Below are 26,244 nucleotides of genomic sequence, written 5' to 3' on the forward strand. Positions count from 1 at the left end.
ATATTTGGAATCTATGGAGCTGTAAGATTTTGTTCAATAGTTTAATACAGTTTAATATAAAAAGCGGGTGAGTTTTGACAACGCTCGGTTGCACAAAATGCACTTCTCATAACGAATCTGCCAAAGTGTGTTGGTAAGCTTTCCTCCCTATCAATCATCTTTGCTTTTATCTTCGTGCTGTGGCTTTGTTGGATACGCTGTCTGATGCTGCTGGAGAAGCTTGTCAGATAATTCATTTCATACTGGATGGAGTGAACACCGTGTCCCTCCGATTAAGTGGAAACCTCCTATGAGGACTATTGCTCTCAGCTGCTGGCCAGGTGTCACCGCGCGTTCTGCTGACTCAGAGTCAGGGTGATGCAACCTATCAGACCCAAAAGCCGAGCTGCTGATTAAAGCACCTCATTCAGAAAAGCATTTTGTGCTGTTGCGGGGCGCGGACGGCAGATTTATGCGATTTAATTTTTCAGCTTCTCAACTTGTTTGCAATCACGAGTAAATTATGTTTCATATCATTCAGCTGAAAGGTTTATAAACGCCAAGCACAGCAGTGTCACTGAGTAGCTCCAACTCAGCGTTGAGACTCCTCACCAGACAGGTTGCCGTTCTCGTGCTTCTTGAGGTGACGGTCCAGGTTGGTCTGCTGACCGAAGCAACGATCGCACAAGTGGCACTTGAAGGGCTTCTCCTTGTTGTGGATGTTGCGGATGTGACGTTGCAGGTTGGAGGAGATGCTGAAGGAGCGGTCGCAGTATTTACACCTGCAGGGAGAGCGGAGGCCGTTCACTTAAACGGTTACAAAATGGCGAGAAAAAACAGCAAAACACACACGAGCTGTGAGCCGTAAGTATAACTGTACTGCATAATGAATCAGGAACCCGTGTTTTTTTTTTTTTTTTTCTTCTGGGGGAAACATAATGAGATACATAATGTAGGACACACACACACACACACGCACACACAGTCCCAGCAGTCCCACAGTCCCAGACATGATGGAGGAGCTTGTTTAAGGTGAAACAGCTCTGCCTCTTATCTCCGGCCAGCGCAATAAAATTGCATTCTTCTCTCACAAAATAAGCACGCAACAGATTTGGTTCTAGCCCTGCAAAATTAGTGCCTCTTGCCAAGTTTCTTCATGCAAAATTATACGAGAAGATTACATCTTTTCTTCTGGTGGAATTAGCTCGCTCGATTGGCTGTCCCTCAGGAAACCCCCCGGTTATCTCCACAAAAAAATTACAATAAACAGCGCTGATCTTTAATGGCATGCCAACGTGTGGAGTGCAGGCTATCAGACTGGGGCAGTAGAGGCCTGCGTCTGTCTTTCTCTCTCCCCTGTGGTCAGCAGGCCTCCTCCAAGCGTTGGGCCAACATTCCACTACCTTAGTAACTACAAAGAAGAGCAGTGCTAGCCAGGGCTTACTCATTATCCAAATGTAGTAAATGTGCAAGATTCATTTTTACATGTGTACCGGACTGCTGCTGCATTGTTTCTTCTACCTCAGCAGCACCTGGAAAGCTCAGGCAGGGAGACGTTAACTTTCACGGTGAAAACAAAATGCTCAGAAACTTTCTGCATCCTTTTCCTGCCACCAGACTATGATCCCCCCCCCCCCCCCCCCCCCCCCCCCCCGCCCCCCAAAAAAAAGAAATAAAAGAAAGGAGCTTCATTTTGTGATAACCTTTCAAGTTGGCAAAAAAAGAAGCTCTGCTTGGTGCAGGGCAAGTAGCCAGCAGGCTCGCAAGATCACATCCAGTTTCACAAGAGAAATGACCACAGCTGCCGGGGCCTGGACATCTGCCTGCGCTCCTCATCACCCCAATTTTTCACCAGGCTTCCTCCCTTCCTCTGCTGCTCTGCTCTCTTTTACCAACCCTGCTTCAAGAACACCACCCCCTGTCCTCTTCCTGTCACCCTGGCGACGGACGCAATTTTTCACTGGGCAAATTATTTAGCAGTAGGGTAATTATTCCAAGCTTTTTACGGCAAAAGAAAACACACATAAACTCTGTTCTGAGTGTAGACAAGAACTCTCTGGGAAAGCATCCACGCACTGTTAAGAGAATCAGCAGAGCTGCATCTCCCCGTCTCTCTCTGTCTGCTTGAGAAGGCGCTTTTCGAAAGTTTGTTTGCTCTGGAGTTAATGCGCTATCGTGCAGATCTGATTCTTGACTGGATGGTAATTTGCCTTTGGAGTTTTGGATTGTGCGTATTCTTGGAATCGAGGAGGGACGCTGGCATAGAGAGAGAGGAGGATGAAATTTAGATGAAATGTTTCTGTTGGACTGTCTCTTCTCTTGTAACAACCAAACACCCAAACACACACGCACGGCTCAGAGAGAAAGTCTGAATGTAGCTGTCAAGACTTCTAGAAATAGTCTTACCTGTACGGCTGCTCTCCTGTATGAGTCCTGAGGTGGCGGGTCAGGTTGGCAGAGCGTGGGAATATTTTGCCGCAATATCTGTAAAGGAATAAAACGGGTTTAAATTAGACTGATATTAATGTAGCAAACAGGGTCTCTAATGAAGAAGAAAAAGAAGAAATATACTATAAAATATTTAATATAATATCAATATAGAAAAATAATATATGCCGAACCAGTTGCCGTAGTTACCTGCATGTGTAGCGCTCCTTGCCCTTGCGCAGCAGCGTCTCTGGAAGTGCAGAGGGTGGGGCTCTGAAGTCAAACATGGAGGGGACAGTGCGCAGCAGGTCGCCGGACTCGGGCTTCAAGGAGCCAAACGTCTCCAGCTTCTCGGCCATGTTCTCGATGGCCGACATCTGAAGAGACAGAGGAGAAGGAGGACAGGGTGACGGGGTTAGTCCTGTGCTTGGAGATGGCTACTGAATGCTCATCTAGGATTGCAAGGCCGACATGCAAAGCAAAGAAACTTTCCATGTGAGATTGCAGGATATGGCTGAACACTTTAAATACTTAAGGCTGCTGCACCAGTGAGAAACGATACACTGTGACCTTCTCCGTGGATGTCTTTACATGGAGCTTGAATACCAAATATTTTTAGATTTAATTCTGATTTACTGTCAAACTCTTTCCTCCGCACGGATGACTGACTGACGAGCGCTGTTTACAGGCATCATACCAGGCGAAATGAGGTGACACGGGTATTCGGTGAATTCTCATTCTGACGTTCATCAATGATTCAAGACTCACAAGGTCAAATCCCTGCTACACGCGCACGACAACTGATTCATAACTTTAGACGAAAAGAGTGCGCCCCCATTCATGGCCGAGGGGAGAGCAGGTGTGGAAGTCTGACCGCTAAATTCCGTCAACTCTTGCTCTCACTGCAAACACACAGATACATTTACAGTGGATACATAAACAACACACATACACACACATAGGATTAAGGACCGCAGCCAATCTGCTAATGAAGCCGAACATTTACTTTCACCAGATACTCTCCGAGGAAATATGCGTACTTGTCAATTGGTCTGTGTGTGTGTGTGTGTGTGTGCGTATGATCGTGAAACTGTGTGCTGCATGGTGGCCGTAGTTGATTAATTGCCATCAACGTGTGTGAAAGAGAAAATATATGTATGTGTGTGAGAGGGAGAGGAATGTATTTGTGACGCATTCGTGTGTGTGCTTACAGGCATGTGCGTTGTATGTGAGTGTGATTGCTTAGTGTGTATCTGCGTGTTTTGAGATACATGTCCGTGTGCGCGTGTCTGTGTGTGTGTTTGTGTGTGTGTGTGTGTGTGTGGCAGAGGAGTGATTCATGTCCACTGCTGGGCTGTAAACTATTCTGTGCACAATGCGGGCAGACAGCACATTCGTCAATATGAAAGATGTTGACATTACTGATCAAGGGCCAGACACGGGTAATAATGATATCGCTGTGCTGAGAGGGGCGGGATGGGGGAGGAGCGGGGGCTGGAGGGGGAGTGAAGGGAGAGCGAGAGGGAGGAGGAGAGGGAGGGGCGGGGGTGAGGGGGGGGTCCCAGTAGGCTGCAGGGCCTGTCAGACCATCGCGCACACACACACACACACACACACAGTTTTTTCTTCCACACAAATTTGCATTATTTTGCGTGTATTGAATTTTCAGCCTGTTTCTTATTCTTATTTCAATAAGGCAACAAATCAATGCTGATTCGGGTCCTCCACCAGAGCCCTGCTCCGACTCTGACATTTCATCTCCTGCTTTCACCCCCTGTCACTCTCAGGCTTCACGCCAAGATGGAGCAGACCGAGGGGAAAGAAAGAGAGGAAGAGAATCGGAGAAGAAGCATGATGAAGGAGTAGACAATAAGGGAGAAGAGTGGGAAGGAAGAGGAATAAGGAAAGAAGGGAAAGAAAGAAAGAAAGAAAGAAAGAAAGAAAGAAAGAAAGAAAAAGAAGGAAAGAAAGAACGGGACCCTGTGAGAGAGCAGCTGATGGATGGTGGTGGAGCCTGGTGTCGGGAGCGGCTGATTAGGAGTGACGGCCGAGTGTAAAGTTCCTGCCGCAGCCGTCGACGTTCCCACTGAGGGAGGATGTGGAGTGTCAGGTCCGTTTGATTATGAATATGCCAATGCTGCATGCCATGAATCAAAGGCGAGGGAGAGACAGAGAGGCAGAGAGAAGGGAGAGAGGAAGGCAGTGGATTGAAAGATAGGCGAGGGGTTGTGGGGAAGAGGGAGGTGAAATGCTTTCATATTTCTTTCAAATGTGCACTGTGTGTATTTCATCGGGCTCTTTTCAGGCACTGGAGTGAACGCTCAGTTTGTCTGCCTTGCTCAACGAGAACCCATAACTCCCGAGAACATTAGGGCCCCTAAAGCTGTCGGCAGTATCAAGCCTGTCCGATAAGACACTTTTCAGAGCTGAAAATACTCCTTCCCGACTTCATCTACTGAGGAATTCTGATCCCGCCTCAACCCACTCAGGCTGCTGCACTCTGTTAAGAGTTTAATCTAACACCTTTGGCCAACCTTTGCCTCGAACGAAAGGCATAGTACTTAGAAAAAGGACAATGATAATTGTCTGGAATTGGTTTGTCATTGGATACTAGGCACAGTTTGAACAGTGCTTGGGCAAATGCACGAGATATCCTGCAGAAGTAGTTGAGTTTGGTATAAGAAGATCAAATTGTTCTTTGTTAATCTTGGTTTTAATTTTTCAAACTAAACAACTGAATGTTTTTTTTAACCATTTTAATTCTTTGTTTGCTGTCAAGCGGTAAATGATTCACATTTCCACTCCAACGGATTAGATATATTAATGATTGAAACGAGTGACCGTTAGTCCACAGATTACTCCTCAAAAACCTTCAGCATTTTTTATGGATGGTGAGCTGGGCTCATTAGGCCACTGTTTGACAATGCTGTGTGTGTGAAATGTTCGACTTAAAGGACAAGAGGATAAACAACTCCACATTTTGCTCTAAAGCGATTTTTCAAAGGTTTTATAACCCTCCTACTCCTTTGTATAAGAGACCCCCCCGACACACACACACACACACACACACACACCTCCCAAAACCCCCTTGTCCTCCCCCCTGGGCAGTTTGTCTGTGAACTTGCTTGTTGCTGTAGCGTCGCTCTGGGACCAGCAGTTGATTGGCTATCTTCAGATGTCAGTGATGCTGTGAGGGCCTTAATTAGCGAGATGCATTCTCAATTGTTGATCTTTATCAGGAACCAGATGTTTGGAAGGAGGAACTAGCCCCCAGCTCCCCCCGCCAGTGTCCCAAAGAGACTGTTACCCTTGCGCTGATGTAAAGCAGCCCCCCTAAACACCACCCTCCACCCCACCTTCCACTCCCCCCTCCCCATGCCCGTTTGCAACAGCCCTGCTTCTTTCTCCAGATAAGCAAACATATATTCAGAGCTGCTGGATGGACAGGGAGTAGCTCGCCTGGAAATCCCCGTTCAAACCCTTTTATGTGAGGAGAGGAAAGCGAGGGGCTGTGTTCGCATGTAAAGCAGGGAGCAAATACTCAAGGTGAATCACTGCAAATGAATACATCATGTACAACATAAACAGTTCAAACATATGTCTTAGCATATGAAAGCGGTTTTATGGCTGGACACAAGTCCAGTCGGTGTGTGACAGTGATGGGCTGAAGCCATGCGAATGCTGGGTGATGTCAGTTGTAAACTGTTATGCAGCCCATGCATTAAAAAGGGGATGGGGTCTGTTTGGTAGAGGTACAGGTAGAGGAACTTACCCAAGTTCTCTGATCTGGCAAACGAAACTGAGAGGCGGAACAGAAGGAGAAGAGACAGCAGTCAGAACCAGGAAGTGGCGCATGAATCAACAGCTTTTGATTGAACACATATGGGCACAGAGGGAATGACGGGTCCGGGTGTGATTAACTTTGAATGAGCAACGAGCTGCCTATCTGCAGAGTTATGGCGCTGGAATTATAGGAGGCTCTAATAGTTCCCAACACTTCCTGGTGTTCAATAAGCTCATTATAGCGGGCTACAAATAAGATTCCAGTATGTAATCTAAGCCACTATTGCTTAGCAGTAAAATTCCCTGCCAGGAAATAAAAAGCTGAATCACTGAGGGTTGAAAAAAAAGTTCCAGTCCCCTCAGCTTTGCAACCCCTTTTTTTGATATACGGCTCAAGAGTGAGTCAGGTGACTGAAAACAAACCCCCTCAAAAGTATACAGAAGGGCCCCTTACTTGGTCTGTCTTAGACCTACCCGGGTCTGGTGTTTCTGGGAATGATTTGTGTGTCCAGACATCATAAAGTCATAAAGATGGCCTAAGCACTCTGTTAGTGTTTCTACTGATAGGACACCTCATTAAGGCATGTGGGACGGCCATGTGGCTGCTGCAGGCTGGGCCCATGCAGCAGTCTGGACAGGGGACATAAATCAGACAAATGAAACAGCCTGTAAAAACCAGACCTGAAACGGCCAGAAAAGAGGAGAAAAAAATCATATGCCTGAGAAAGTGGTGTTTTCACTTTCCGACCGACCGTTCTCACCCGTGAGGGAAGATTGAACAAATGAACGTCAATGCCGCACGTCATAGACACACACACCCGCGTGCATGCGCGCACACACATATAAAGAGTCCCGCACTGGAAAACTGAACCCAGGGGCAAAAATCATCACTTTAAGAGCATATCATTTTTTATATTGTAATCAAAGATATGTTATAGGAAGACGTGTCAAGAGTGTGCCCTTTCCTTCTGCCACATCTGTTTCAGATTGCTAACAACGGGCTTAACAGGCAGTAGCATGGACGAGGCTACTGCTGGTCAGCCCAGGAAAACCATTTTGATTTGGAGCTTCTTATAGGAGTGTATTAGTTTTAGCCACACTTGTAAGCTAATATTGGACCTCAAACAGCCATCAAATCACTAATCAACTATTGTGAATTAAAATTGGCAGGAATAACAAAAAACTACCAAGACAAGTCGGGACTGTTGCTGTCTATTCAATCATTTTAGGGTCAATAAAGGCACCTAAGGTCAACTTTAAAGGTACAACATGTACGAATCAGCCACCTTTTGATTTCATACTCCAAACAATAGGGGGCAGAATATCACCAGTGTAACTACTAACTGCTGCAAACTGTAGCTGCCATTTGCTAGTTCGCTCGGTTAGCCATGTTGCTACAGTTTGGACTGGGAGCTAGGAGCAGTATTACCAGAATGGATGGGTTGGAACTAGCTGTTTAACCTGCTAACTTCAGTGCATATCTCTGCAACACGATATAGACATCTTTGACATGATGTCAAACTCTTATGGCAATCCTTGATGTTTTAAACTATAATTCTTGGAACAGAATAAGAAAGGATAAATACAAACAAGTTAAGTTAAACAACGCAAAGCATGTATCACTTTATTATAGTCTCTGTAAAGGCCCCATGATTTCCCAGTTCCCGCAGAGGCCGCAGTAAGAACCTACCTGTGGATGGAAGAGGAAGCCTGGAGCCGGCCGCATGTACTTGTCTTTGAGAGTCTCAAACGGATCGCTCATTCTCCTCTTCTCAACCCTGCTAATAGTAGATTTCTGTCAGCTCTTAACGCAGACACAACAGCAAATATTGATATAATCAGTATTACAAAATCAGATTACCAATTAGATGCTCTTGCAGAAGACAGTGTGTAACAGCAGTTTGTAAGTATGTCTTACTGTTTAAATGAGATGTAAAATTGCAGTAAACTATGGTTTAGTAAGCTACTGGGAATAACAATACCTGTAGATGGGGTCCATAAAGAAAGGTGTGGGCCTGGCATGCTGTAAGGAAGTGTCAGCTTTTGGGATCTCCACCACTGCCTTCTCCTCCTCATGCCCCAGGCTATTTTTTGACTCCTCCTCTCTTGGATTTCGCCCACGGCCTCTTGACCCCAAGCTCAGGTCCAGTGGCTGGTCCTGACCCGAAGTGTGGGAGGCCTCCGGTTTGGACGGGGCAAATGTGGCAGCCTTCTCCTCCTTTCTCTTAGTAGTGAGGTCAAATGGTGACTCAGATGAAGATTTGCCCTGGGCCTTCTTGCAGTCATCTGCTGGAGACTGTGTCTCGCCCTTCAGGCCTGGAGGTCTGAGGTCCCTGTCTGGGAAAGGGTAAACTGGAGGAGAGAAAGCTGGGAAGAAAGGCAGCGGGAACATAGACGGGTAGGGCAGAGACCCGACCTTCTTGTCCTGCAGGCCAGCCAGCCCTGTTGAGCCAAAGTACTTCTCAGCAATGGAGGCAATGGCCTTAATAGAGTCATTCACAGCCCCTGTTACAGCTGTGTGCTCGTCCAGCGAGGATGGGATGAGGGAGGGGCCCGGAAAGTCTTTATCAGCACTGCTGCCTGTCAGGCTGGGGCTCTGGGGGCCTCCTTCACTGGCCTTCCTCTTGGGGCCTTTGCCATTTTCTCGAGCCCTTTCCCGCTCACTGTCCATGTCACTCTCCAGTTCGGAGCCTGATGTGCTCTCCAGATCACTTCCACTGGGCGTGCTGACATCGTCTAGGTCGCTGCTCTCGGACTGGTCACTTTGCTTGTTCCTCTGCTTTGTGGAGGATGAGGAGCCATGGGCGTGGAGCTCTGAACCTAGCATCTGGTTGCCGGCGACACCACCATCTTTACGGAGAGCCTTGAGGAGCTCTCGCGACTCCTGAAGTCCAGGGCTTGGAGGCAGCAGTGGACTCTTACTCAGCTCCGCACCATGCCCAGCAATATGTGCATGGGCTGGTTGCCTGACAGGAGATGTGGCAGGAATGAGCGGTGGCCGGTGGTAGAGTCCAGAGGGGAATAGGCCGGGGAAGCTGAAGGGAAATGCTGGGGCAGCAGGGAAGGTGAGCCCGCCATGGTGGCGACTTGCTCCAAAGTAATCAGCCAGCCCAGCACTGCTGTGGCCCATCGCCAGAGCTGATTTGTCCAAGCCAGGGGCACCAGGGAGTGGCATACCCTGGGCAAACAACCCTCCTGCTGTGAAATGGTTTTTCCCTTCACAGAAGCGGCGATGCTTGTTGAGGGAGGATGTGGTGCTGAACATCTGCCCACAGTCCTTGCACTTGATCTGTGTGCGGCAGTCAGCGTGCATACGTTTGTGGCGGCACAGGTTAGAGAACTGGGTGTAGGACTTGTGGCATACCTCACCTGCACGGACAAGGAGACAGATATAGAACGTATCAGTATGCAACACACACACACACACACACAAACAAAATAACATCACATGATATGACATCTCTAGTTAACATGCTAAACTGGAAGAGGAAATACAGTATGAATGATATTCCCCTGTTCCCATCAATACTCTGACAGCAGTTTTCCAGTAAAATAAGGAGCTGAGGTGTGTCCAGATCCTGGCATTGTGAGGGAATCTGTTTGGTTGACGGTGTGAGTCAGTTGCTGCCACTCATCACCTGCACATCAAACCAAATTCCCAGGCATCTCCAGCCCCATTGTCCTCTCAGGGACGCTCCCAGGGAGTCCATAAACAATCACTCATAGACACACACATAGACACACACACATGGCCATTCACAAGATATTCACATAATAACACAGACAAACTAAATAACACACAGAGGCATGCAGTCACACAGATACACACACACACACACACACACAAACACATTCTCATGCAGCACAATGGCTCTATTTTAAGTTTGTGAAGGAAGCGGAGTTGAATGAATCCTATCCTGCAGTCCGGTTCCCAGGGACAGGTCTCACGTCCTCTACTGCCCCTCTTCCCTCTTCCCCCTCTGGGCCTCCCCCGTCACCCCCTCACCTTGTCCCCATAGCTGGGTCCCTGTCGTCCTGCGCTAAGTGACCTTCCCACAGTGTATGCCTGTCTTTCGCTCTGTCTGACCCTGGGAGACGTACAGGGGCAACACCCGGCCCTGAGACAAAACCTCACCGTCTGACATTATCTATCGCCATTATTAGTCTGTCAACATTATCTACTACCAGTGGATGATTTGTTCGGAGTGGTAACCAAGTACTTATTGTTTTCCCATGCTCTTTCATATTGCTGTTCTAATAAAAGTCAAGAATGCAGGTTATGAAAGGGGGAAGATGTTCCTCTTTGCCGGCCCCCTCCAACACTATATGATATTTTGCAAAGCAGCTTCACCAGAGCTGACATTTCAATATGACTTTGATCACCCGGCGATATCAGAAAGCAGTTAGAAGCAGCTCTGGATGATTGATTCTGCTCACATTGTTATTAGATCTTCAAAACAAGGATAAGGAAGTGGTTAGGCTCACACTGTGATTACACTTCTGCATACTTTGGATGGATTCCAGCCACAAGGTGCAGGAGAGGCAATTTAAGGAGATGGAGGGGAAGAGCGGGAAAAAGTTTTGTGGAAACAGATTTAAATAAACACCCCAGAGGAACGGCTAATGGGAACATTTGGGCCAAGAGCGAATGTAATCTTGTAAAAAAAAAAAAAAAAAAAGAAAAAGAAAAAAAGTCAATTTTAATGAATAGACCCAGAAAACTAAATTGAAATGATGTGGATTTGTGGCTTGGCTTTGGCCGACACAATCAGGGCAGAAAGGTAGTTGAAAACATTTTGAAAACATCTGGGCAAGAAAAAGGCAAAGAGCCTGATTCCTTTGATTTTGCACATGATGTTTCCTCTCTGGAAGCTGTCAATGTTGTCTTGCAAAACAGATGAAGGAATGTGGAAACTGTATCTGAATGTCTTTCAGTTGATTCAAATGAATTTGTATACTTGGAAATGTAAGGAATACATTTTGTGTAAAGGAAGGACTTTATGATTTCTAATAGTAAATAAGTAGTCATTAAATCTGTCCACTCAGTGTGTACAGGGGTAGCTGCTTCTATCGCTCTCTCTTTATGTGTGTGTGTCTTTTTACAAGTATAGCCACATGGCCTGAGCAAACTACAAGAAAAAGCCCCGCACCATAAATCACGTAGTTGTGACATTTACAGACTAACAACACACATGCATGACACACTGAGTGTGTGATCTGATTCGCTCCGCGCGTGTACTCGTCAGCTCTTAATAAACTGAAACAAAATATTATAAACACATTCCTGAGAGGAGAGCGGTGGCTAAGTAGCGGCTCGCTGAGTGTCTAAATTAATAACCCAGCAGGCCGAGAGGCTCAGACACACACACACACACACACTGTCTTGACACATCGCGTGCACTAACACATATAAAGAATCTCACGTTCATACAATACAACACTCTCCAAAACACGTACATGCCCTCCAAGAGCACCCAGACAAACAAACACTCCGCACACACACATGGTCTCTCCCCGGCAGTCGTCATGTTTGAGGCTGCTCTTGTCTTTTTTACACAGCCATTAGTTGTTTTTAAACCTGCATATTTTCTGCTGATTACGGCAAATGGACTCCTATTCGGAGGGAGCGCAGGGAAGACGGCCTGGTACATGTGGTTGCTATTTGTGAGGAATGGTGCATGTGGCGGAGGCAGAGAGAAGAGGAGGAAAGAGGGGAGTCAGAGGTCTACAGTGGAGATGCAGTCACTACGGGCCTCTGTGTGTGGGTGTGTTAATGTGTGTTCATTTGAGAAGGAGACAGGGTGTGTATTTGGTGTGCGGACGGGTTTCCGTGCGCTCGCATGTGTGTGCAGGGTCAGGGAAAGAGAGACGGGGCAGAGGGTGAAGGTCATAACGCTTTAGGGGAAGGAGACGAGATCTGCGGTGCGAGGTGGTGAAAGTGTGAAAGGTCAAAATGTGTTTGGGTATAGCAGGGACAAAAAGTTGGTGTGTGTGAGTGTGTGTGTGTGTGTGTGTGTGTGTGTGTGTGTGTGTGTGTGTAGAAAAGCAACTGAGAGTGAAAAAGCCTGTTAACTGGAGCGTCAACAGTAGGTGAAGCTGGGTCACTGTGAGAGGCAACAGCAAGGTTAGACCAAGTGGGATTGAGTCAAATTACATGCTGTTATCACCATATCAGCACTGTGTGAGAGTGCTGATGCAGATAAAACTGCATGATTCTTGTCTTAAAAGAAATGGTGCTGCCACTCTGAACACCATAATACAATCCCATGTGTATGCCCTGCAGAACATTACATGACTGACTCTTGAGAAGGAGCTGAGGAAGGATAAAAATGTATTTGTTTGCAAAAACATCACATCAGTTTTTCTATTAAAGGCAAGTCACAAGCATATTATTGTAAGAGTTATTATTATAACGTACTGAGGAGACTTACATAGGTAGGGTCTTAGTGACTTACACATGAAGGGCTTGACACTGCTGTGGATGTGCTTATGCTGCTTGAGGCCCGAAGACGTTGCAAACGTCTTGCCGCAGTCAGAGCAGGCGTGGGCCCGCGCCCCGACGTGCTGTGAGCGGATGTGCCTCTGCAGGTTACTGGGGTCTGTGAACACCTGCTGGGGGAAGCAACCACACAGACACACGGGGGAGTTACTACATGATCCCGCGAATCACCAACGTGACAGCATTTTTCTGCAATTAAAAGCCAAGCAGACTCGTGGAGACAAAAGTCCTCACTTTACCTTTGAGCAGTTTTCACATTCGTAGTGCTTGCCACTGTCGTGCGACATCTGATGTCGGATCAGGTTTGATTTCCAGTTGAAGGCCTTGGGACACTGGTCACACTTGTACTCCCTCTCCTCAGAGTGGGACAGCGTGTGGGCCTCCAGGCTGCAGGAAACACGCATCGTAAAGACGGTTAAGAGGATAAATCCGACCAATACCATGTCTTAGAACAAATTTGTTTTTGAGTGTATCGTCTGTTCACTCACCTCTGGACATCAGGGAAGACCTGGTCGCACTCCTTACACTCCTGCAGACCATGGAGGAGGGGTCGCAGGTCTTGAGGTTCCTGGGCCTTCAGGTCACTGTCGCCTCCTAGATACATCAGAGAAAAGTAAAGTAAAACTTCATCCTTCCCATTACCTGTCATTTGCATATAAGATATGTTCAACAAACAAGGACTGCAAATTAACGTTAAATGTAAATTATACAGGAGTGATGTGTTTTGGTATAACAGCAAGTTGCATGGTTGTGCAGTATCGAGATACTGTATGTATTCAGCCTTTAAGCGTGGGCTATTCCATTACATGGATCATATGGAGAAAATATAATGATTGATTTCCATTGCCGCAGGCTCTGGTCGATTACAGAGTCTGCGGTCCAGTCTCGTACAAGCTGAATCTCTTGTTACCGTGCATACAAACCGCTGGTATCAAAATCTGAAGTCTTGTGCGAATAATGGAGGATGAACTGCAATTTTTGAGCCCTCAGAGGTCTCAGATGCAGAAAACAGTGTTCTCAGACAATTCTAAATATTTTCACATGACATCACTTAACTGTCAGTTTGCACAACACAATTCATGCCAGTTTGCGTACTCTTATTTCCTCGGTGCATTATCTCATTTTCAGTGGCTCCGGGAGGGGGAGGGGGGACAAAGCCTTCACATCATTAGTGTCATATTCTCCCAGTCTGGCTAACACACCCGTCTCATCACTCTTCAGCGCCCTCTGTTTACAATGGCGTGAAAATAGCCCATCTAGTTAAAAATAAAGAGTCAAACCTGGGTTAAGGAAGGAGGAGGGGGGCATCCCACACGGCTGCTTCTGGTGGTCCAGCAGCTGGTTGCGGGACTCAAAGTGCTGGTCACAGTCCTCACAGCGGTACTGCCTCTCCTCTGCGTGGCGGGAGGGGAGAAACTTTAGTATATCATGCACTTTAATGGAGCATACGTGTTGTTCACGTCTCGGAATTGACAGGAACGTGTGTTTTCCTATTTGGGGCACTGACCGTGAATATCGGGAGCCATGGGGTCACATGAATACTCTTCAGCCTTCATGAAAAGTAGCAGCTCCTCGCCGGGGAAAATCTCTCTGGTGACTTTGTAGAAGATCTGCAACACAGACAAAAGAAGATTGAGATCTGAAAATGTGCTTTAATATCACACCATCAATTACAAAGGTCAAACTAAATTGGAGGGATCAGCATGTTGTTCCGGCTCTCCTGTAAAGACGTTGCGGCTGGGCTACGCTCCCAGATTTCTACGTAACAAAACAGTCAGTAGCTCAGGGGCGCACGTTTGTGTACATGCTTGTCATATTTGTACCACCACCACCACCGCACACAGTGGAGACACACACACACACACACACACACACACACACACACTCATTAACTTGTAATTAATCATCATGTAAGACATCCATCTTCATGAAAGCTAAATTAAAACACAAACAGCGATAACGCAGAATAAATCCAGTGTCTCAGAAACCCTGCACACGCACGCGCTCTGGATTCTCCCGTGATGCTCGCAGTAGGCACGAATAGGAAAACAAATGTGTTTCCAGCAAGTTTATTAATGTGAGTTGATAAACTGTAGACAAAAAAAAAATAAGCAAGCTGTTAAAAAATGCATTCCGTTAATTACGTTCTTTTTTTCGGTGATGGATGAAACTTCCGAACGCTGAGATCAATTAAGAGCTAACGGCACTTTTAGGCGCTCATTTAATAGTAGTAGAATTCAAACGAGATCCTCTTATATTTCAAGATTCAGCGTTTATATATAATAACAGCTAAGTAGACATTTCATAATATCCACTTCCTAATACAGCTAATACATGTGTGTTTGGGGGTTAGGGATGAGGGGGGTCAGTCATTTTTAAAGAATCAGCTGAGAGACCCTGGGACTGTGGCACTTCCCATGGACACACAATAGCCTTTCTCTGCGAAACAATCGGACATGCCGTTATTTTTGGCGTGTTCTGGAAGTTTAACATATTACCTTCCTTTGCCACGTCGACGTGACAATGATGATGGGGGAATTTATTAGAAATGCAACAAGGAGGGAAAGGGGGGAGGGGTCATGCTTCTGGGAAGGCACGGGTCACAGGTATCACGGGGAGAATTCCTGCCGAGTACTGGAGACCTGAGCTGCGCTGGCTCCACGGATATTTATGACAAATGTCTCGGTCACAATGAGGAGCATGATGTACTCTGTCGAGTTTGCTATAATTGTTTGTGTCATTGTTCTAACTTTTGGCAAATGATATCATATTTAATATGACAGTACAGCGTTTTTTGGTTTTTTTTTGGGGGGGGGGGGGGGGGGGTGCTCCGCTGTGACTCAGTGCAGCACAGGAAGTTCTGAGAGTCACCGGGGTAAAGGCAGCTCGGGTAAGGAGAGCTCTTACATGCCAGAGGAGAGGAGTGATTGGTAGCTCTGTGGTAGCATGAAAGTATGAATTCAATTCAGGCATTAAAAAAAGAGAAAAAAAAGAGAGAAAATCTAAGCGGGTCAAGAAATTCAGTGGTTGGCGGACTCCCATGGCAGGGCTGAACCAGACCAGGAGACACACATTTCACATTACCCACTCAGTTTAATCCAAAAAATACTCTTTTTTTCATTATTGGAGCAAAAAAAAAAAAGAGACTTTTTTTTTTTGCAGTCTTGATGTCTGGTTGTCAGTCCGGGATCAGCAATAACAGAGCTGCACTCTCATTGTCTCTAAGAAAGAATAAAGGGAACTGAACTGACAGAGTCCCGACATGAGCTTTCAACCCTGACATACCTTTACCCTAACCTCTCCGCAGCGTAAACATAACACATGCGTGAACATGGATGGAACTTCACAGGGCATGCACAAAACAGCGAGGCTCCTTTTCCTGCGTCCCGTCACCTCTGCAAGGCCACAAAAATATTGTGATTCAGAAACAATCAGACAGCAGTTCAAACAGACATGGGAGTCTGCAGGGATTCCGCTCGGAGAGAATGATACCGAGACGGAGGAGGGAGAGCCTCTGTGGAGAGCTACGAGGCCTCGGAACATAAAAATTAATGGACACTGTCGAAACCACTTTGTCCATAAATACAAGAGTGCAAGCTCGCGGTGTAGTGCAACTATAAGTCTGTGATTCCAAATAACTTCTCGAAATAACGCGAGGAAGCCCGGTCGACCCAGGTGAGTCTTTCAAAGCGGGCAGCAAGCGTCCACCCGACCTCTGACCTCCGTCTTTGAGGCGTCGACAAACACTTCTGCGGCTCTGTTCCCCTGCACAGGAAAGTTTTTGTGGCAGCGTAAGTGCGCACACGAGCAGGCACAGGAGGGCGATTACGAATACGAGGGGAATTCCCCCCCACCGCCAGCCCCACGCCTCTCCCACCCCGAGGGCCGCCACAGATAAACAGCGAAAAAACACACACAAACAAACAAGGCAGGGACTCGCTGCGGAACAGAGAGCGCAGTGTGTTTGAATCCAGGGGTCTTCCTTATAGCACGTCACTGACACACACACACACACACACACACACACACACACACACACTTTACCAGTGGCTTAAAACAACAGGCTATTCCGTAGATAAGATAGCCAGGGTGTCTGAGTTCACACTGAGAAGGCTTGCCTCCTCAGAATCAAGGCCATTTCTTTTTCTTTCCCAAATCAAAACAAGACAGAAGGAGTGATTTCATTTCTCTGGAAAACGCACATGCGCCTGACTCGGGTCTGTAAGTTTTCACATTAACGTAATGGCTGCGGTGGTAGCCAGGAAAACTGGTCCGGTCGCTGACTGAGTCTTATCGTCGGTGAAACTATTTTCTCCCCATTAAATCTCTCCGTATTTGCTCCCCTCATTGCGACACTCCTTATCGCCCTCTCTCCCTCACTCTCTCTGTCAAAGGTCACAGCCACGACAGGATCAGAGGCTGTAATCGGACTACTTTGTTACCTTGACACCATTAGTCATTAGCAGAGTAAACACAGTCACAGTTTCCCCCCCCGGTCACACCCTGCTGGCCGACTCGGAGCTCACTCGGAGCTCATTCCACAGGTATGCCATTCACCGACGCTGTCCTGCCACAATGAACTCTCAGTCTGGGTGCTTCTCTCGGAGCTCAAGCCTACGGTCCAAAGCTAATTTCACTTCTTAAAACTCAGACCTAGAGTCAAGGTTTACGCTGCGATGATTACGAAAGGCTGAACGGATTTCTAAAACCCCTGATATTCTGCAATTTCCTAGACGAAGGCTCCTCACGTTCGAGAGCGCCCGCCGCATTGTTTACGTCTCCTTGCTCAGCAGTAGCTCAACAACAACCGTGCGTGTCCGTGTGCGCTTCGACCTCCCTGCAGCTATCAGGGTCATGCAACATGTACACAGCGTTTGGCAGTCGCCGTCACTTGGCTGCCGAACAAAACCGCTTCGTGACTTAGATAGCAATAAAGAGCATGAGCGCACAATGTGCAGCTGGTTCCAGCAAATTGGATGAACATGTAAGGAAGCCAACACGGGGCTGTGTTCATGTCGGACCGTGTCGGCTGTGGGAAAGTGACCTTATGAAGAGGAAGACGAAACCTACCGGTGTCTCGTGGGCGCCGCATTGTCAGTGTCAGGCGGTGACTTTCGTCTCCAGAATGACTTTTTTGGGGGAAGTTAAGCGTTCAGTGAAAATGATCTCTCTTATATGGACTCTTGGGCATTTTTTCCACAACCGAACAAGCTCAGCGGGTCACAGTGGCTTCATGCCTTCACCTCCAGAGCATTTACATAGTGAATGACTGTCAGCGTTTGGCTAATAAGCTCGGCAGCCACTTCATCCCACTCAATACCGAGCGAGAATCAATAGAGCGAACGAGATTAACGCTCATATCCCTCTGCACTGTCTTATGAAAGGCTCTTCGGGGCCTCGTCGGATGGTGTTAATTACACTTTTAATCCATTTTCCTTTCAATTGAATCGGGAGAGTGAGGAGCGCAGCGGAGGGGTTTTCCGAGCACTAATTGCCCCTAATTACCTTAAACAACAAAACGCGCTGATCATGGGAGGATCTATGAGAGCGGGGCTAAGTGCAGAAGCAAACAAATGAGCGCACGAGGAGAGCTGGAGCATTGTGGTGCGGATGGTTGAAAGGCTGAAGTCAAAAGATTTAATAATTGCAAATAAGCTCGGACGAGACTCTTTGCCAATCGTGATTTCTTTTAAATACTTTTAAAGTGTTTTGTACGCATGTGGGTCTTTAGTTGAAAACAAGATTACAGAAAACAAATGCATCATCCTCAGCGCGCTGTTTTCATTTTCATTTTTCAAGTTGCAGCACGTCGAGTTGGTCACAGATTTCATTGTAACACCTGCCATCTCCTTCCCCTCCATTGTTTCCTGGAGCTCTCCACGCTGCACTGTCGAACACAGGAGGCAGCCAAACAGAAGGACGATAAAAAATAAATGGCTGTCGGTGTTACGTCAAGTTTAAATTCACATTCTACAACAGGAGAACAGTCTCATGGAATTTAAAAGACAGCACCTACAGTGTTACAATGTTTTACATCTATTTAAAGGTGAAATCTGTAGTTTTAGGGAAGAAATTGGAATCAGAGAAAGATCTTCATCGACTGATTTAAAAAAAAAAAACATTTTTAAATGGCAAAACAAACTAAATAAACTAAATTAACAAACTGACCTATCTCATACTGCTTCACTTAATTTACAAGTGGTGGACCCTGCCACCTTCCTAGCTTCAAACCTTGTTCCGGGGACGGTATTTCCCTCTGGGAACAGCTTGTTTGTTCACTTATGGAGAACGCTAAATAATTGTGAGTTTGTATTATTACCTCATAAATATTGTCAATGTTAAAATGTCTCTTCCTAATCTACATAGTGCCCCTTGAAGTCACTCAGCAAATACCTGTTGTTGCTCTGAATTGTATTGTTAAATTAGCTTGTTCTGTTTGTCATGAGCCAATGCGAGAAATTACAGCTATATAGAAGATTTGTCGTCCTCTATGGTCATACAGTGTATGAGTGAGCGGTTGTAATGGGCACAGAAAGTTGACTCCATGTGCTAAAAAGTTAATATAATGCTTAGAAAAAAGAATTTCCTCCAGAGGGACTAATAAAGTACACCTCCTCCTTCTATTCTAATTAAAGTATGACAGGCCTTTTTGGTAAAATGTGCAGGATCAGTGTGACTGACTCGTCTGCAGATGCCCTCCCAGCCCTGATCTCTCCTGCCACTGTTTCAGAGCATGGATTTCGAGAGAAAGGAAAAAGGGAGAAGTGGGATCCCGAACAGCTCCTCCACTAGGACAAAACAGACTTCTCTCTCTCTCTCTCTGCTCACTCATTTATTCCTCTCTCCCTCTCTACCTACCTCCCTCTCCCTCTCCTGAGATTGGTCATAAAGTTTTATGATAAACAGAATTGGGTCAGAAATAAGAGGCTGGTTTAAGTCTCACGCTGGCAGGGGGCTGAAATTGGTGCTTGAGAAGAACCAGGACCAAATAACGAGCGACACACCTGGAAATTGCGGCACTGGTTTGACATTCGTCCTAAAAAAGAAAACGCAACTCTGATGGAGGAGGGATCCGTCTCAATTTGGATCTGAGGGGCAAAATATTTAGCAGAACAAGTAACCTGTAAGCCCCGGGAAGCTCTGTCGGGCCCCTTTTTTTCGGTGTGGAAATCTGGTGATGGTGTGCTCACCGTTGTGCACCAAGTGTGTAATGTGTGGTTTCAGGCCGGGTTTAGACTCAGCACTTCTCTGTGGCAGTAAAAAAAAAAAAAAAAAAGCTGCTGGGACCCAGGTAGTGTGTGTTTGAATGCTTCCAGCTCGGAATGAGGAGCGTGGGGAGTCATCTGAACCGCAATGAACAATTCACACACAAACACACACACACACACACACACACTGGCGTTCACACATGTAGAAACACAGGCAGTCACAGGTGTGTGTGTGCACACTCCAGAGACACAACGTGGAACACTTCACACACTCGCAAACAAGACAAAAATCTGTGCACACGTGGAGACAAAAAAGGGCCCTCACACACAAGCACACACACACACACACACACACTGACAGCAGCTTTACAGGACCACCCCTCCTCCTCCTCCTCTTCCTCTTTTTTCACTTTAAACACACAGACAGGCATTGTGGGGACGCTACAGTGTGTTTTCAAAAACACCAGTATTGGCCCCGGAAGGCTTAAAGACGCCACATTGTGCCGTGTTGTGACAGTGCGTAATACTTAACAATCACCTCATCATAGCCATGTCCGTGACCTGTCGGAGCCTTACACAGCCACCCGAGCAGAACCGCGGTGTTGACAGCGAGTCACACCTCGCAGAAGAGGGCAGCTTCTCTCTCTCTCTCTCTCCCTCTCTCTCTCTCTCTCTCTCTCTCTCTCCCGTTTGTCTCTTTCTCAAAGAGAGCCGGGGTAAAGTGCTTTTTGGGAATTGCTTCTTTTTTCCTCCGCTCTCTCTCTCGAGCTCTTCCTTCTTTTTTTCTTTTTTTTTAAAGGGTGAGAATGACGTAGACTTGTGGAGGAAGAGCAGGAGTATTCTTTTTTTTTTCGTCTTCCCCCTTATTATCTCAGGGCCTGTCACGCCGAATGTCACGCACGTTTTTTATTTTTTTTATTTTATTGTATTTATTCTTCTACAGGTGACGCTCAAACAAGCGATCTACACGGACCACCGGGGCGAGAAGTGATGACACACACACACGCAGAGCAGATGATGTTTTTGTGTTCGGGTCAAGCTCCACACACATGTCAAATAAAGTTTAGCCTCTTGTCTTTCCTGCCTTTTGCTGCGTGCGTCAGTGCGGGAGGAGGAGGGGGGGAGGGCGGCGTCTGGCCGCGGGATTACCGAAGTTGAACGGGCCCCCATGCGCGTAGCACGCACCTCTCCGCGCTGCCAGGTGAGCAGCAAAAGGACTGTGACATTCCTGGCATGTCTAGGAGTTTATATCGCAAAAAAAGCGTGACCGGGAAGTGTGCGGAACTATCATCTCCGCGGAGCCGCCTCTGATCCTGCCCTGTGGTCCTCGCAACGGCAGAAGCCAGAACACAATTACAGAAAGAAAACACACGCACAGATAGAGAGGAGTCTCCGCGGTGCTTGCATGGGGGAGTGTGTGTGTGTGTGTGTGTGTGGGCCCAGCCGCTCATGGGACTATCTGACTTGGATCACAATAACACCTTTTAACACTACTGCGCGCAGACATCGGAAAATACAGGGAAGCCTTCTGGCAACTAAAAAAAAAGAGCTGTTTGAAAAGATCTGAATGACTCTCGGTTGCACTTGATTCATCCGGCCAGACAGCCAGATTCAGAGGACACATCACCATGTGGGAGTTCAACATCAAGTCATCCACATGTTTTCTGTTTTTGTGTGTGTGTGTGTGTGTGTGTGTGTTTTTTCTCTCTCCTCTCCTCAGATCATTTTCATCTTGTATTTCTTTTTTTTTTCTGCCAGGCTCGCGAGCGAAAGTGTCTCCACGTACCTGATCATCGATCTGGCACGCTGTCAGGTTGTGCTGCTTGGCCGCAGGGGCAAACTGGATGTGCTTCAGCCAGCTCCCGATATCTGGCTTGCTGGCATCCACGCAGAATTTTACATGGCCTGACCCGTCCAAGATCTGCAGCAGGGAGAGAGAGAGAGAGGAGAGAGGAGAGAGGAGAGAGGGGGAGGAGGAGGAAGAGAGGGAGAGAGAGATCAGACTTTGATCAGTATCAGTCCAGGTTACTGTGTCCAAACACTGACTAACCACATACCTCCCACATGTTAGGAGCCGGTCTGTGGCGCAACACACACACACACACACACACACACACACACACACACACACACACACACACACACACACACACACACTCGCGCGCGCGCACACACACACACACACACACACACACAATTTAGGGAGATTACAAGCAAAGTCTGTGCTGATCATGTAAAAAATAGGCTATAATAATACAATAATTTTGTTCATGTCAGCAGCAATGTATAAGGAAATTCATTAAATGTTTTTTTTATGGCTACACAATAATAACAAAAATGTAATAAAACAAAATAAAAAATATATATAATTATGTTGCATTTATTTTTACAGCCTTGAGGAAGCTCTAGAGAATTATGTCATTTCCTTTGCTGTAATAATAATAATAATAATAACAATAACAATAATAATAAAAATAATAGTAATAATAATAATCATGGGAAAATGAAAATTATCTTAAAACTAAATTCAATTTGTTTCAAACAATAATTCAGCCCCCCCCCCCCCCCCCCCAAAAAAAAAAAAATATGACAATGTAGCAGTTAAATTGTAATATTATAAAAACAAAACAAGGCTGCAAAACGTTTTGTAATGCAACGAATTCCAACTGATCGATTGTTTTATTTTGCTCGTACAAACAAATGTTTAAAACGCTAAAATATCCTTTACATTTAAATGTACTTCAGCGGACGTCCGAATTCGTTTCTGGAAAAGCAGCTTAATCGAATAAATTATCAAACTACATTGATTTTTAAAAAGTCTCCTTAAACACACGTGAATTTGAAAAATAATACCAACAGCACCACATAATAATAGCTGCAGATGATAAACGAAGATAAACAATTGTTTGACTCTCCAACAAAACCGTCAGCACTCCTCGAGCCTCTGAAGAACACAAATCACAACAAATACAATGAAGTGAATTATTATGCAAATCGTGAGATCGCTGGACTTTCTGTCGCTCGCAAAAACGCCGCGGCAGAATTTTCTCCCGGCGAATCGCGAAGCGCCGCAGCGTCGTTTTAATGTGTTAATATTTATTACAAAGCAGCTGTAAACTTTACCGGGAAACAAATCAATTGCAGGAAACCGCGAGTGATAAGAATTATGAAGACGGAGCCGATTGTTGGGGACGCAGAGCGGAATCTCTTCCCCGGGTCGCAAATCTGTCTCTCTGCTTTTGTAGAACCTGCCACTGAATAAATATTTAGTTTGCATAAAGCCCTTTGTCTGGATCTGCTCACTCGTGCTGCGAAAACACACTCCAATCCGACCGTCAAAACCGGAGTTTACGAGCAAACGAACGAGGAAGGTTTGTTTTATTTACTTTTTTTGTTTTTGTTTTCGCTTGCTGAAGTAAATATTGGTTCTGTTTTTCTCTTACCGTTCAAAAATCCCTCCGGAACCGACGTGCGACACTTAAAAAACCTCTTGGGGATGAGAGCTGCGCTGTTCACCGAGGAAAAGTGACCAAAACTCCGGTTTAAAAAAAAAAAAAAAACAGAATTTGAACGAGTAAAAAACTCGACTTTTCAAATAAACAGCAAAAACTACAAATTGTCTGTTTGGCGTCGCGTCGTCCGGATACGTGCCATGGTCAGAATGAAAGCGCCGGTGTTGTGTTGCTTCCTCGGTGTCTCTTCAGGTCTCCAAGCCGCAGGACGAGTCGACTCCTCGCCGGTGTTTGACTGTCCGCCAGACACCGCGCTCGGTCAAAGTAAATCCTCCTCTCCTCTATATTGTCTCTGGGCGAGCCTCTCCCCCCTCACTGTCCTACGAGACACCGCGGCTCGGGGACTGAAATCACCTCCGGGTGCATCAACTTGCTCCCAACTTTTCAGTGTGTGCGCGCCTCGCTTGGCTCGTCCGCTCCTCTCTTGTCACCCCTCCTGTCCTGACGCACCCAGGTGTCCTCTAGTAGCCATTCAACTTTTTCATTTTTCTCTTCCTCTCCCCCCCCACACCATTCCCCCCCACCCCCACCACCCCTCCTCAACCACTCGGGATGTGCAGTCTATATGATAGCAGGAGAGACTCAAGCGAGGGGGGTGTTGGCTTCAAGCATCTCGCCCCCCCCCCCTCCCCTCGCTCCCTCCTTCTACACTTCGCTCGTCCCGGACGGTTTCTGTGATGTTTCTCCTTTACGCATTGTCTCCCACGGAAGGATCCGGCGCGTCGATCCACCGAGAGCCCGCCGGAGAAGCGACTCCTGAACACGGGACTGTCAGTGCGCGCTGTCCCCCCACACGGTCGGAAGCGACTCCTCTCCGCAGTAAATTTTAAAGTGACAGGGGCCCGGGGTTGGAGAGGGTGAGCGGGGTCAGGGAGAGGTCGGGATGGGGCTTCTGAAGGGATGAACTGCACGCACGCACGCACACACACACACACACGGAGGCAAGCCACACTTTAATGGAGCGAAAGCAACCAAGGCGCGCATCATTATCCACGTGTTCCCAAACTTTTTTTTTTTCTTTTTCTTTTTTTTTTTTCCACAACACGGCGCCCCGCTTTCATGGAGCATTTTACGACATTATTAACCCGAAGATCCCGATGTCTTTTATTCTTTCTTTCTTTTTCTTTTCTTCACCTCGAGCGAAAAGTGATGATAAAATAGTTTCTGTATTCTCTAATTGCGTTCGCGCTGAGGGAGTCAGGGCTTTAAGTGTTCCTCCCGGGGACCTCCAGGAAACTCCATAAGGACCATTGGAAGTCCCTCTTACAGAATTTGGGAAACACTGACCTAATCACCTGCTTTTTCTCTCCGGCTTGAACAAAAAAAAAAAAGCACAAAAAAAAAAAAAAAAAAAAAAAAAGCTGTAAGGCTGTCGGGTTTGTGTGTGCGCCCGCCTGCCCTCAAATCTCCCCTCCACTCCACTTGACGAGCACACGAAACAAGCCGAGTATGAGTGCTTTATAAACGAACCATGTTGTTGAAAACAAAGAAAAATAACAAGAGATTAAATCTGCAGTGTTTGAATCAGTTTTGAAATGATTAAACGCTTGTTTTTAGACTTTGCTGTCCTTGCTGTTGTGGCGCCCCGCGCACCTGCTTTTACAACAAGCTCAGAGACAAGACAGAACGCGTCGTCTCCTCTCCTCAGTGTCTCATCCGTACGCACAAGTTTTTTTTTTTTTTTTTTTTGTTATTGTGTTTTTAAAAAGCCGCATAAACGCACAAGGGTATGGAATAATAAAGAAAACGTCCTCGTTGTCAGTGAGCGGAGTTTATTAGGCAGCTCATAAAGCCGGAGAGGACGGGGCTCCGGCTGATGAGAGCAGATGATGATGGATAACGCCTCGCACTGTGACATTGACCTTCCATCCCAGATAATGCCCATTGTTTGACGAAATCGCGCAGCAAACGCGCAGGAAGGACAGGAAAAATCATGTGTAAATAAGGCAGGACCCCGCCACCGATTCCCATCGTCTGCTCGCTCCTTGAGAACCGAGGAGGGACCCCGGTCCGCCCGGTCATTGATTTCCTGCCTCTCCTCGACTTGTCCATTGTTGGAACCCTTTTTAATTTAGCCATAAATTGGGAAAGCTCAAGTCGAATGAGCTGTTCTATTTTCTTCCTGTCAGGATGAGGGATTTGTTTTATGATGCATTGTGTATTAAATACAAGTAATCTGGGAAAGTGATTGCTCCACGGCCTCTCCGGGTTCTGATCGAGGATCCCGATAGAGAGAGAAAGAGAGAGAGGGGGGGTCCGAGCTCCTTTTACTTCTGAAAAGGAGGAAATGTCTTCAAAAGAGGAGGATAAACACGCGGGGGTTTTGCGGTATCACCGGGGGTAAACCGGGTTAACAGTAACAGGACCCTCTGAGCCCGGCAGACGCGGGGACGAGCTGCACTTCTTCGCCCTGTCAGGAGATGGCGTGCTCAACTGAAGTGAACTTTTTTATAGAAACCCTCCTGGACGGGCTGCTTGAACATTTTCACAAGACAATATGAGAGTTAAACATAATTGCGGCGTTCGGACGGATGAGCTGTTCCTTAACTGTTGACCCTTTCAGAGAATAAACACATCCAGTGCGCATGCGTGACGTCATTTGATGACTTTGTGCACCCGTGACATTTGGTCAGAAATGTGCAGTGACGTGAGCCGGGTGACCTGTTTTCTAACCTTCAAGGAGTATTTTTTTATTTATTTTTCCCCCCCACATTTTGAGTCATTTCACTCCCACAGACGAAAAAAGAAAAGAAAAGAGAGAGAGAGAGAGAGAGAGAAAGAGAGAGAGAGAGAGAGAGGGAGAATTCCAATCCAACTTTCCTCTGTGGCTCACGTG

General features: G+C 46.6%; 1 protein-coding gene across 13 annotated transcripts in view; it reads right to left on the minus strand.

The window, feature by feature from the left end:
* The window catches only part of mecom (MDS1 and EVI1 complex locus), a 147,026-nt gene that overhangs the window by 5,329 nt on the left and 115,453 nt on the right, over positions 1-26,244 (minus strand). The window contains exons 1-13 of one of the 13 annotated variants that reach the window (XM_030404993.1): positions 23,340-23,904; positions 21,683-21,817; positions 14,196-14,298; positions 13,969-14,082; positions 13,177-13,282; positions 12,928-13,075; positions 12,621-12,801; positions 8,172-9,558; positions 7,880-7,970; positions 6,179-6,205; positions 2,617-2,783; positions 2,386-2,463; positions 592-761 (exon numbers count right to left, since the gene is read on the minus strand). In XM_030404993.1, coding sequence (XP_030260853.1) covers positions 592-761; positions 2,386-2,463; positions 2,617-2,783; positions 6,179-6,205; positions 7,880-7,970; positions 8,172-9,558; positions 12,621-12,801; positions 12,928-13,075; positions 13,177-13,282; positions 13,969-14,082; positions 14,196-14,244 — 2,518 coding nt within the window. In that variant the 5' untranslated portion in view covers positions 14,245-14,298; positions 21,683-21,817; positions 23,340-23,904. Of the gene's footprint in view, positions 1-591; positions 762-2,385; positions 2,464-2,616; positions 2,784-6,178; positions 6,206-7,879; positions 7,971-8,171; positions 9,559-12,620; positions 12,802-12,927; positions 13,076-13,176; positions 13,283-13,968; positions 14,083-14,195; positions 14,299-21,682; positions 21,818-23,339; positions 23,905-26,244 lie in introns of those variants that run through there. The other 12 variants (XM_030404956.1, XM_030404937.1, XM_030404905.1 and 9 more) reach the window with 12 other exon arrangements.

This window comes from Sparus aurata, chromosome 2, assembly GCF_900880675.1.
Source record: "Sparus aurata chromosome 2, fSpaAur1.1, whole genome shotgun sequence".
Lineage (NCBI taxonomy): Eukaryota > Metazoa > Chordata > Actinopteri > Spariformes > Sparidae > Sparus > Sparus aurata.